The sequence below is a fragment of the Palaemon carinicauda genome, chromosome 3 (genome assembly GCF_036898095.1).
Source record: "Palaemon carinicauda isolate YSFRI2023 chromosome 3, ASM3689809v2, whole genome shotgun sequence".
Lineage (NCBI taxonomy): Eukaryota > Metazoa > Arthropoda > Malacostraca > Decapoda > Palaemonidae > Palaemon > Palaemon carinicauda.
This window is the reverse complement of record NC_090727.1, coordinates 150,093,620-150,107,051: the sequence shown is the minus strand read 5'-3', so window position 1 is coordinate 150,107,051 and position 13,432 is coordinate 150,093,620. Positions and strand designations below refer to the sequence as shown.

General features: G+C 40.1%; 1 protein-coding gene across 1 annotated transcript in view; it reads right to left on the bottom strand.

The window, feature by feature from the left end:
• LOC137638635 (copine-8-like) overlaps nucleotides 1-13,432 on the bottom strand; it is a 52,245-nt gene that overhangs the window by 10,705 nt on the left and 28,108 nt on the right. The window contains exons 4-5 of the mRNA XM_068370890.1: nucleotides 7,542-7,677; nucleotides 6,860-7,093 (exon numbers count right to left, since the gene is read on the bottom strand). Of these exons, the coding sequence (XP_068226991.1) occupies nucleotides 6,860-7,093; nucleotides 7,542-7,677 (370 nt within the window). The remainder of the gene's footprint in view (nucleotides 1-6,859; nucleotides 7,094-7,541; nucleotides 7,678-13,432) is intronic.

Here is a 13,432-nt window from a genome sequence, read left to right as displayed (position 1 = left end):
GAAACTGTTAAGTGTAACTCTGCAAAACAACAGTTATCCTTTAGATAATAAGCCTGTAAGTGAAAACTAAGTACCAGAAGGCCATTTCAATACTTGCATAATTGTCCTGGAAGGCAAACTGTTTTTCTTAAAGAAAGGGTTAATATACAGTACAGTATAAGGTACTTTTTGATAGTGCAAGTAAGATGGTTCAAGCTTCATAAGTACCTGATCATCCTGATTGGTTTACATCAACAGATGGTTTAAGATATAAACCTAACCTATAGCCAAGAGTTAGTGTTCAATCACCTAGTGAGATATCACGCCTTGGGAAGGTGACATATTATGACAGTAGCACTTAACCTAACCCAGGAGCGTGTAAAATGATAGGGATTTAGTTAATTCTAATGCTAATGAAATAGTTAATAATTAAGATGACAACTCTTATTTGCAATTTGTTGAATCAGAAGGCAGTTTTAAGGAATCTCCTTTTCATAAACTTATATGATTTTGAAGTTGAATGATAATTTGGCAATTCCAAACAACAAAATCTACATAGTCTAAAGTACCCACTTTAATGTCTTTTCCTTTTACTGTACTTTAGTCTAAGTTTCCTCTAGAAATTAATGTACAGGTTGAAGCTGCTTTGGAAAAAAAAGCTGTTAATAGGACTTTAATGCCAGGTTTTGCCCTGGTCTATACCCTTCCTTTAAAACCTACAAATATGAAAAATTTAGAAGTAATTTGTAATTTTCCTAACAACATAACCTGAAGTTCTTTACTAGGAGTAGATTCAATGAGAGCGGGTATTTTTAGCCATAAAAATTTTGAACAAGATGGTAGCCAACATCATAGTAAGCAGAGGGATAACGGAGAAAACTCCCGCTCCGCCTGCACACTCACTAGCTCAACCACTTTTGATTACATGCATGACTTACTAGGGGAAGGTGATGGTGGGATAAGTATGAGTAAAGGACTTCTGATTTGTACTTTTACGTAAAATGTAAATTACAAGGGGATGGTATCACCATGATTGGAGTGGTTCAAGTGTAAGCCAAACCTGCTTTATGGGTCTGAGAGCAAGAATACAATCTTCACTCTAATCACAGCAGCAACAAAGCTGGACTGAATGCTGAGTCCTATCTTAAAAACCAATTTATTATTATTATTATCTTATTACAAGATAAGCTACTGTATAACCCTAGTTGGGAAAGCAAGATGGTATAAGCCCAAGGGCTCCAACATGGAAAAATAGCCCAGTGAGGAAAGGAAACAAGGAAATAAATAAATTACAAGACAAGTAATAAACAACCAAAATAAAATATTTTTAGAACAGTAACAACATTAAACTAGATCTAAAATATTTTAAGAACAGTAACAACATTAAATTAGCTCTTTCATATATAAGCTTAAATATAAACCAGAGGAATAAGACAGAGCAGCATGCCTAAGTGTACCCTCAAGCAAGAGAACTCTAATCCAAGACAGTGGAAGGCCATGGCACAGAGGCTATGGCACTATGTAAGACTAGAGAACACTGGTTTGATTTTAGAGTGTCCTTCTCCTAGAAGTCTCTTCTACCCTTGTCAAGAGGAAAATAGTCACTGAACAATTACATTGCAGTAGTTAACCTCTTGAGCAAAGAAGAATTGTTTGGTAATGTCAGTGTTGTCAGGTGTATGAGGATAGAGGAGAATGTGGAAAGAATAGGCTAGACTATTCGGTGTACGCGCTGGCAAAGACAAAATAAGCCGTGTCTAAAGAGAGGGATCCAATGTAGTACTACTGTTGGGCTAGTCAAAGTACCCAATAACTCTCTAGCTGTAGTATCTTAATGGGTGGCTGGTGCCCTGGTCAACCTACTACCTATAAATCAATGGGACAGTACTGCATATTAACAGGAGAATATTGACAATTATGAGATCCATATAATATTGGGTTGTTGGCAAAACCACCCTGGCTCCTACAATTGTTTTTCAAAATAACCCAAACTCCAGTAAAGGGATCCCTTCTCAATAATCTATGCAGTGAAAATATGAAGAGAGGTTGGGCAACAAACTTGGAGAATGCTGATGTAATAAGGAGGAGTTGAAGTAAAAACAAGATATAGAAAAAGTATCTGAGACAAATCTTAAGCCAAATTGAAAAACAATTATTCCCCAGTTTAAGATCCTTCTTACCCATCATAAGCCTTCACCCTGGAAAATAATGTTCCATGCTGAAGCTAAGCAACTACTTCAAGGCAATCTCTTATCTAAAGAGATGGCTCCTGCAAAACACAAAAATCTAAGAGATCCATGGAAGATTTCAACTCAAACCTGCTTCTTTTCTAGCTGGCTTTCCCCAGACACAACCACATTTCTTCATTACTGACCATTTAAGCAGCAATCACACTATGCAGAACAATTCTCAATAGCCAGAATTTGAACAGGTAGCAACAGTATGTCCTTACTTGTCGCAGTAAGTCAAAAGAGCTAGTCTCTCTGACTGGCAGGCACATTACTTATAACTGCTGTACTTCTTTAACATTTCAATGGCCATTTCACCTTGCAATGAGGTAATACTTCTATTAAATAATTATGGTTTGTATATATGTAAGAACTATCAAGTTTTAATGATGCTTTCAGAAATTCTTGAAGGTAATTTTCAGATTTCACAGGTTACGAACTGCAGTTTTACAAGGTCAAACTGACAAAGATTACACACATAACTAGATGAAACAACAACACACTCATTACAATAATTACATAAATAATAGAAAGTTCTCAAAATACACATACTAAACTTACTACATGATATTATTACTAGCCAGGCTACAACCCTAATAGGAAAATTAGGATGATGGAAGCCAAAGAGCTCTAACTGGGAAAGCAGCCCGGTGGGGAAAGGAAATAGAGTAGAAAAATAATAAATGGCCTACACATTAAAACCTCCTTATCCACTGCCATTAAGGTTCTCTGTGGTTGTGGAATTTTGCAGAAAATAGGCAATATTAAGTCTAAGAGTGTTTCATTTCCCCTATTTGTAAATATTCCCTAAAATAAATTTTATTGTACTATAAACGTAAAATAAATCATAGTACTGTAATGAATGTACTGGACTGCAATAATAATTTAGCACAATACAGTACTGTACATAGAAATCCTTTACATACACACATATAGAGAGAGAGTCTCTCTCTCTCTCTCTCTCTCTCTCTCTCTCTCTCTCTCTCTCTCTCTCTATGTGTGTGTGTGTGTATCATCAGTTACCTTTTTGATAGCTGAGATGGAAAATGAGTAAAATCTCTTATCTAAAACTGAAGGGTTCTGGGTTTTAGCTACAAACTCAAGAACAAAGCTAAATTCTTCCCAGGGATTGGGTTATCATACAGCATTGTTTTTCCCACAGACCCATGCTGAGGGATTGGACCAATTCTCGAGAAACTATGCCAAATTGGTTGTTTTGTCCTTCAGTGATTCCTTCATCCTTCTCTTTGACAATAGGAGAACTATGAAAGGACAGGTTATAGGAACAAGGGAATTAGTTCCCTGGAGACTCAAAGGTGTGGCAAACGATCATGAAGTTCCCGTCCCGAATGAGGTAAACAATCACAAGGTCCCTGTCCAGCTTGAGGTAAACGATCATAAGGTTCCCATCCTGACTGAGGTAAACGATCATAAGGATCCTGTCCCTAATGAGGTAAATAATCGAAAGGTTCCCGTCCAGATTGAGGTAAATGACCATAAGGTTACCGTCTTAATTGAGGTAAACAATCGTAAGGTTCCCGTCCTGACTGAGGTACTGTAAGTGATTTTAAGGTTTCCGTCTCGATTGAGGTAAACGATCGTAAGGTTTCTGTCTTGATTGAGGTACAGTAAACAATCGTAAGGTTCCCGTCCCAATTCAGGCAAACGATCATAAGGTTCCCTTCTCAAATAAGGTGAACGATCATAAGGTTTCCGTTTCAATTGAGGTAAATGAGCATAAGGTTTTCTTCCCGACTGAGGTAAACAATTGTAAGGTTCCCGTCCAGACTAAGATGAACAAACGTAAGGTTTCCGTCCCGATTGAGGTAAACGAGCATAGGGTTCCCATCCCGATTGAAGTAAACGATCGTTAGGTTCACCTTCCCGACTGAGGAAAACCATTGTAAGGTTCCAATCTCAATTGAGGTAAACAATCATACGGTTTTCTTCCGGATTGGGTTAAATGGTTGTAAGGTTCCCTTCCAGAGGCAAACGATCAAAAGGTTTCTGTCCTGATTGAGGTAAACGATTGTAAGGTTCCCATTATGACTGAGGTAAACAATTGTAAGTTTCCCGTCTCAATGAGGTAAATAATCGAAGGTTCACGTCACGGTTGAGGTAAACGATCGTGAGGTTCCCGTCTCAGTTGAGGTAAACAATCGTAAGATTCCCATCTCGATTAAGATAACGATCGTAAGGATCCCTGTTCCAATCAATGTAAGCAATAATCGTAAGGTTCCCAATCGAGATAAATGATCGTAAGGTTCCCGACAGCAGCAACTAATTGTAAGTTTCCTAATCACAGCGCAAGTCCGATTACTGTACATGGGAAACAAAGATTGTGGAAAGCATCAAAGAGGGAGCCTGTCTTGCAGGGAGCATACCCAATCAGAATATTCCCCTAAAGACAAAACACGAAGAGGCAGGGCACAAGGAAACCTCGACGCTCGTGCAAATAAGATCTCGTAGCCTGTAGGTGTAGAGAATGATCCTAAGTTCCTCTTCCATTTTATCATCTAATGGAAGAGCAGGGACTAAGCAGATGCCAGAAGCTCTGCGACCCAAAAGTCAATGAAGAACATATGTGAAGTATCTGTTTGCGAAGCATCGAGCAAAAATGAACACCTAAATCTTGTACCAAACATATCCTTGGGAAAGTAAGCATTTCTGATATGTAACCATTTACCCTGTACAAGGCAAGAATCTACAGTACTAGGTATCCAATTTACTCAAGCTAATGAGGGGCCTTTTTCTGCTGATTGTGAAAACGAAAGCGTGATTCTGTACAAGGTTGAGTGCTAGAAACAGGCGTGTGAGCAATTGTATAATAACTTCCTCACTGCTAGGTACAATCTTGGTACAGGTATACCTGGGGTTACGACATTTCGATTTAAGTAGTTTTTTATTATACTGTACACTACATCGTTTGTCAAAAATAATATATGGAAAAATAAAAATAAAGCTTAAGCCATTTTATATGATTTTTTATCAGTCCGATACATATATTGAAGTCGTAATATCACTATAAAGACATTAAAAGCACATAAACCATGTTACTGTAAAAACAAAACTTTACATCAGCCTACTCTAATCATTAATGTAATTTTGCCTGAGCTTTCATTTAGCAGCCAAGGTTAAGTGGATTTTTACCTCCGACAATGAAGGTGGGAGGAGGTTATGTTTTCACCCCTGTCTGTCTGTTTGTCTGATGGCCTGTTTGTTTGTTTTTGAACAACTTCCTGGCCACAATTTTACTCATAGAGTAGTGAAACTTTCAGGGATTAATTGTTATGTTGAGATGTGGAAGTGATTCACTCTTGAAAGTCCTAGGTTTTGACCTAGGGCAAAAGGGACAGAATTAACCCTAATGTTAACCCCCAAGTTTGCACATGGTAGTCACACAGACTTCAAATATGCCTTCAGTCTAAATTGATTCTAGGAAAGGCAAGCTGGTTTCAAGAAATAGTTCTGCACTCTCAGAGTGCTTTTCTAGTTTTATAACGGTATCAATACTTTTACAGTGGATAGTCAAATCAGCTCTATGGGAATCAACGGATAGGGAGCTTTTACTAAACAGTATATGAGAAATAAGAAAAAAAAATTGAAATATATAAAAATTAGTACAGTAACAAAATTAAAATATGACAGTCAAAGATAAATTATGAGGTGAGACTCATGTCAACTTGTTCAACAGAAAAGCTTTTACAACATGTTTGAAATTCTGAAGTTCCACCAATTCAACTACTGTACCTGAATAGGAAGATCATTCCATAATCTGATCATAGCTAGAATAACACTTCTAGAATACTGTGTAGCATTAAGTCTTATGATGGTCAAGACAAGACTCTTAGAATTAACTGCATACCTAGCACTGTACTATGTACTGGATGGGAAGCTATAAATGCAAAGGATGGTTAGAATTATAAAATATCTGTTGCATCATGCACAAAGAACGAATTGAATGACGATGTCAAAGATTAATATCCAGATAAGGAATGATAAATTTATATACCAGACCTCAAATTATGTCCTGAAAATTATGATAAGAATTGGCAGATAAAGACCAGACAGGAGAACAATAACTGAAACATGGTACATTGAAAGAATTAAAGCACTTCCTAAGGACAGATTCAATACCAAAAATCTCTTGAAGACTTTACGCTAATATACTTTAAAATAAAAATAATTACTAGCAGAGGGAAAGAAACAATAAATGTTGACAGAGGGGAAGATATACGTAAAAGTCGTGCAAGGCAATATAGGAATGGGATCAATAACAATTATCTAATGACTAATTCACAAAAGGGGATAAAGTACTGTATTGGTTACTTCTGACTCACCCACAGAAAACTAGAAGCCATCAGAATATAAAGAAGATTAATATCATTATATAACATTATCTTAATGGGATTAACATTTCTTTACAAATTCATAATAAAACATAAGAGAAATATAGTATGTATATAGCTTTGTCTTTGTAAATATAACAGGGCTCCTATAATCTTTACTGTAAATGAAAATTACTTTTCCTTATTGCAGATGCCATCTTAAAATGATTAAAATCATGGTAAATTCCACTGCTAATAATTTCAAAAATTTATCTTGAGTTTTTGAAATGAAGAAACAAAAATCCTGTGAAAATGTAGACATACCTTGAATTCTGTGACAGTGCGGATTTGAAGGATTGCCATTCACAAAGAACTCGTGAGAGACCGTTCCATAGTCTGGAGGTGTTTTAGCACCAAATCCAAGAACAGGAAAGTACTTATCTGAATCATATTCTTCAATAATACTTCCCACTGACTGAATGGCACTTGCATATTGGTTGGGACAATGTGGGTTAATATAATGAAGAGACTGTGGTGACTTTGGATCTCCATTGGATGCTGAAAATAAACAGGCACAAACATAAGACTGAAGTTTGATCTGTCCACCAAAATCCCAATATCACATGTTTGAGGATTGATGCAGTAGAAAAACTATAAATTTGATTTCTATAACAAAAACCTCATCAAAACCAAATTAAAAATCTTCATAAAAAGTTGTTGGTGAAAAAGATCCTTATCAAATAAAAAACAAATGAAAATCTCAACAGGATTCACACTAGCTTTTGTTTGGAGGCAGTATCCTTTTGAGATTTCAAGACAAGAATATCTGTAATATCGCTAGTCTACTGCTGAGGTAACAATTGTACTATCTAACTCATTTATAAAGCCCTAAAATTCACACTGATTTTTACCATTACAGAGAAGAAACTGTGTTTCAGAAACTTACACTGAAAATGAGTAAAGTACAGGTACAATACATCTACAGAAAGAAAAATCAAGTACATACCTGTAAAATCAATACCAAAGAATGCCGTGAATTCCATTCCCCCCTTGATATAGTCAATAAAGGAAAACACTTGTTGAATGTAAGCCTTATTTACCAGAACTTCCCCAGAATTTTTGTAGCGATTTCCCTTCTTCTTCTGCAAAATATTTGAAATGTGTCATAAAAATAATAGTAACTTCAGAAGCAAATACAAGTTTCCTATAAATTTTAATTGATGTACTTAAGAACCAATTTATGCAATTATTACAATACTGTATTTCTATTAGCATGTCTTGATACAATCATTTCATCCAAAACCAATGACAATATTTACAAAAGGGGATTTAAAGAAGAAAAAACCTTTTTTGGGTGGGAAGTGCTTCCATGTAAAAGCTAGATCAGGTAATTCAATACAATATGATATACAGTACCAAAATAAATATTGTCTTTCATAGCCTTGGGCTAATGTATCAACGTACAGGGCATGAACTTAGTGCGATTAAGGGAGACCAAGGAATCAAACCCTCAAATGCTGAACTGAAAAATGATACTCACTGAGAAACATTACCAACACTGAAGACCATGGTTACCCGGGAGATTGTTTCTCTCAGGCAACCATCTTTTCAATCCAAAAAAATGTCTCCATTATGTTCCGCTTTGCTTCAAGAGTCTAGGAAAGTAGAAGGGTCTTGGGGGACCACATAGCACCTTCCCAAAACAAGGGTTTTCCTTCATCAAAACCCTACTTATTTTGTTAGGTAGTGCTTACCAAGCAAGCAAATATAGTGATAAAATTCCTGCAGTTGCAGGGAATTGAGATTATACTGTAGCTTATCTAAACAAGTAGCTGATTTGGGCAGAAACAAATAAGTTATGCAACATTTACACATATCTGGTTTTTCAGGTTCTTCAGGACATTGATTTCCTGGTCAACATCGCGAAGTCAAGACTAACTCAGAGAAGGTTATTTCAGTGGTTAGCTCTCTAATAGAATACTGTATGCCACGCAAAGCCTTACTAAAGCATCTCAGCGATGAATTCTAAGCAGGGTCAGATCCTTTGTTTTGCACTGCTTCTCTTCCAGGTGTTAACTGGTGAGGATTTTTGACCTTCTTTAGTTTGCCTCGATAGTCGATCTGGTGTTAAAGAATAGGTTGAAAGCTCTTAATTGCGTGTGGAGAAGGGCAGTATGAAAAGGGTTTTGGGACTCTCTGGCTCAATGGCCCAGTTGGTACAAAAGAATTCTCAAGTCATGGATAATGCCAAATTCCTCGGCCAGGTCGATCTCATTAGTCCCTCCCCTGGTTTCCATGATTCTTCATACAGACGCTTCCAGGTCAGGCTGGGGAGGTCATTCAGAGGAGACGTTTCTGTTTGGGAAATGGTCCTCTAGGTTTGCAGCATTTCACGTAAATGTGTTGGAACTGATGGTCGTCTTCCTGACTTTGAAAAGAATTGGCTCAAGAGGGAACTCCCATATGGAGGTCTACATACACAACCAGGTGGCAGTCTGTTGCCTCAAGAAGGGGAGACCCTGGTCAAAAATCCTCAATGCAGTGACCCTGCCCATTATGAAGTTCCTTTAGGGGAGAAATATGTTCCTCTCACCATTCCATCTACAGGGTTCATTAAATGTTGTGGCAGATACTTTATCCAAGTAGACAGTCCTGCATATGAAGTGTACCCTAGAACGGTATTCTTTTTAGGAGGTTTTGGAGCTAGTTTTGGATTTCAAAAAAGAACCACAAACTTCCACTAGACGTAGCTCCAAATGTGGACTCTGGCAGTGGCAAGAGATGCTCTGAATTTAGATTAGAGCAGATGGTCGTCAATCTATCTGTTCCCTCTTAATAAGTTAGATTTCGAAGGCTCTAAATGTTCGTCAGAATTTTTCAGAGACATCTGTGTTAATAACACCACTTTAGCCCCACAGACCGTGGTATCCACTGTTTCAGCGTCCGAAACTAAGAATACTGTACATCCGCTTCAGTTGGAACAGCTTTATCAGAAAGTAGAAGAGTAAGGGTAGAAGAGACTCTTTAGCTATGGTAAGCAGCTCTTCTAGGAGAAGGACACTCCAAAATCAAACCACTGTTCTCTAATCTTGGGTAGTGCCATAGCCTCTGTACCATGGCCTTTCACTGTCTTGGGTTAGAGTTCTCTTGCTTGAGGGTACACTCGAGCACACTCTCCTATCTTATTTCTCTTCCTCTTGTTTTGTTAAAGTTTTTATAGTTTATATAGGAGATATTTATTGTTGTTACTCTTCTTAGAATATTTTATTTTCCTTTTTTCCTTTCCGCACTGAGCTATTTTCCCTGTTGGAGCCCCTGGGCTTATAGCATACTGCTTTTCCAACTAGGGTTGTAGCTTAGTAAGTAATAATAATAATAATAATAGAAAGGGTGCTACCTTCGCTTCCTCCTTTCTAAAATAGAACATTCACCCTTGGATTTTCTCTTCCATATTTTCAAGAAAGATTTCTCACCTCACAACTTGACTTATTTGATGAACAGCAAGAGGTCTTCATCCACAAGACAATATCAATCTCTGTGGAAGACATGAGTGACTTTTCTAAGGAATCAATAACCTGGTCAGATAAAGAACTGTTTCAAAAAGCTATATCTCTAACACTTTTAGCTTCAGGAGCAAGAGTCAGTGAACTGGTGACTGGCATATCAGAGGTCATTAGATATGCCGTACCATCCACACATGTAATACAAGATTGTTTAAGATTAAGAGCACTTACTTTGAACACTGCCCATGGATCCGTAACGGAGGAGCAGATCACGGGGAACTTCCTATTCTGCTAGGTGGCAAACATGTCAAAACCAGGAGAACCCCACATGGCAAGAAGCCTTTCTGCTACCCAGGAATGTAGCGACCACTGTGCCCCTACAACCTACCTCTGCTGATTTAGTGTGTTTGCTTGGACAGTACATTCCTCTTGCTGACAACTCTATGGCACGAAACGCCACCCATATGTGCATCGGCTTTGTCCACTTGCAGAGAGATTGTGAGACCATGCCCCCTTGCTTGTTGACAAAGGCCATTTCAGCGGTGTTGTCGCTCATCAACACTACTGAATGTCTCCTCAAATGTTCTTGGAATGCTTGTAATGATAGGAAGGCTGCTTTCATTTCGAGGACATTGATGTGCAGATGCCTTTCTTTCTCTGTCCAAAAACCAGAGACGACCGGTCCTCCAGGTGCGCTAGCCACCCTTCCTTCGATGCATCCAAGAACAGTTGCATGTCCAGAGGCGGAGAGTTGAGTGGAACTCCCTTGGTGAGGTTTTCGTTGAGCAGCCAGGACAGACCGGCCCAAACCTCCTATCCCACAGGAACAGGATGGAACAGGTGATCCATGTCACCTGACCAGTAATGCTTCAGACACCACTGAAGGGATCACTGGTGGAGGAGTCTGTGAGGAACGAGTTTCTTTAACAAGGAGAGGTAACCGAGAAGACATTACCATTACTGAGCTGATACAGTACTTCTGTCTTGGACAGAAATGGTTGTGCAACCTTCTTGAGCCTGCTGATGCTGATCATCTGATGGAAAGATTCTTGATGATGCCAAATCTATCAGCATGCACAGGTACTTTAAACTCTGCTTTGGGTATGAGATTCAACTTATCCCAGTTTACCACAATCACCACATTGCAGCAAAATGCGAGAATCCAATCTTAATCTTGTGGCAACTACCTCCCCAAGGAGGCCAAGATCAACCAATCCCCCAGATACATTAATGGAATGTATTCCTCACGAATGGGCCCAAGCAGCTTCCAAGGTGAACACCCGAGTGAACACCTGGGGAGCCATACATAATCTTGAACTGGTACCCAATACCGTAAAGAGAGAAAAGGAGGTACTTTCGAGAGGACTGGTGAACAGGCACTTGAAAGTTCATGTCTTTCAGGTCTACTGAAAGCATGAAGTTTTCCTCTGTGATGGAAGACAGCATAAACCATACTGTTTCCATCCTGAACTTTGCCTGATGAACTAACTTGTTCAGCGGAGAGGTAGATGACCAGCTTCCAGCACCAAGGGTCCTTCTCCACCAGGAAGAGAGGACTGTAGATGCCCAGAGACTAGTCTCAAATGACTTTGAGTACAACTCTTCTCCAACATCCTGTCTATCCAGGGCTTTTTGTAATGTTGGATGAGCCTCTGGAAACTGAGATGGAGGGGCCAGCAGCCCAGAAAGGGTATTAAGTAACCATCTAGAAGGGTACTCACTACACAAGGCTCGGCCCAGTCTCTCTGCCAAGTATCCCAGTGATGAGAGACAGACATCCCTACTATCGGCAGTAGAAGAGGGGAAGGCCTGAACCAGCGTTTTTTTTTTTCTCTCCCCTCTTCTGACCCCCATCCTCCATAGGAGCGGGTTGGGGTGCTTGAAAAGGCTGTGCAGTCACCGGCTCTTTCCGGGGGGAAGAGGTGGTGGGCCATGTCTCGGAGCGTCTACAGGCCGTTTCCCCTGATCCCAATCCACAAGCTTAGTTACACCCAAAATTTGGCTGTTGCCCCCTTTAATGGGCTGAGGCTCCAGGAGACAGATCGCTGAATCAGGAAGTCCTGTGAAGCAGTCCTCCAAGATTCCACTGCTGCCTCCACAAGACTCCTAGGAAGGAGAGACGTGGTACCTGTACAGACGATTTCCACAACGACAACACCACTTCTGGGGTAAACTGTTTTGAGAAACTAGAAACTACAGCATCTCATCTCTATAAAACCAAATTACCTCATTGGTTACTGCCTGGTGGGACAGGAAGGTGATAGCGTTCCTGCAAGAGAGCACAAGACTTTTTACTTCTTAAAAGCCTCCCGGGTTGACAACCTAATCAACTTTGCAAAGTATGTCACTGCTCCTGACCACTGGTCAAGTCAGGATACAGTATGGAGAGAGGCAAATGGAGGACCCTCCATGGCTGAGGACATGCCCTCCCCTTTGTCTCCAGGAAGAATTCCCCATCATTGCACACAATGACAGGTCAACCAGCAGATGTGCAGGCACAGCTGTCTCTGGCATGTACAGTAGAACCTTTGCTGTCTGGAGAGTGGATGGGGGCATGGATCTTACTTGACTTGCCAGACTCGAGTGAGTTCTCAGATCTACAGATCTGATCACCAACTCGATACAGGGCCCAGCCCACAAGATCCAACCATGGCAACTCAGACGAGGCCATGATCCTTGAGGAGCACCGAAGTGCCGATCAATGACTGAGGTGCCAAGGTTGCTTTCCCAAAGCTTTTGCACTCACAGATGAGGTCAAGGACCTTCATGAATGAACTCTAGGACGTTAGGTAGTCTGCCTCAGTGAGCCCCGGATCAAGCCATCCTGACTATAAGCACCCTCGTGCCTTGCCCATACCGAGGATGAGGAATTTGGCTCCGGAGACTTGCTCCACAAGTAAGACTGTTCCGTAACAAGGATAGAACCAGGAATGCATTCAGAGGCTGATGAGTAGCTGGGCCGGCCAATGGTAATGGGAGAACTCCGGGGACAGGACCTGGTAGAGAGCAAAGAAGTACCAGGTACTTCTCCCTCTGTGGGTCAGGGTGGTGGGAGACTATGGCCTCGTGTCTGAGGTACGGGGAAGAAGTCTCTCTGGCCCCCTTCTTGGTCTTCTGTTGCACGAAGGCATGCAAGGATAGTCTCGAATGGTGCCATTCTCTCTACAAAGCCGAGTGACAATTCGGTGGCAGAGGGAGGAGCACACGTCCAGAGTCTTGGAAGGTGGGAGATGGAAGTTGCTGAAGCTCTTCTTGGAACAGAAAGTGTATAGGGCCGTACACTCCTGTCTCTTCTATTCATTTATCTTAGAAAAAGCATCAGAATCTGTCGGAAGACAAACTGGAGAAGGTGGAGGAGGAGAAGGAAGATCAGGAAGAATAGAATGCACACTTC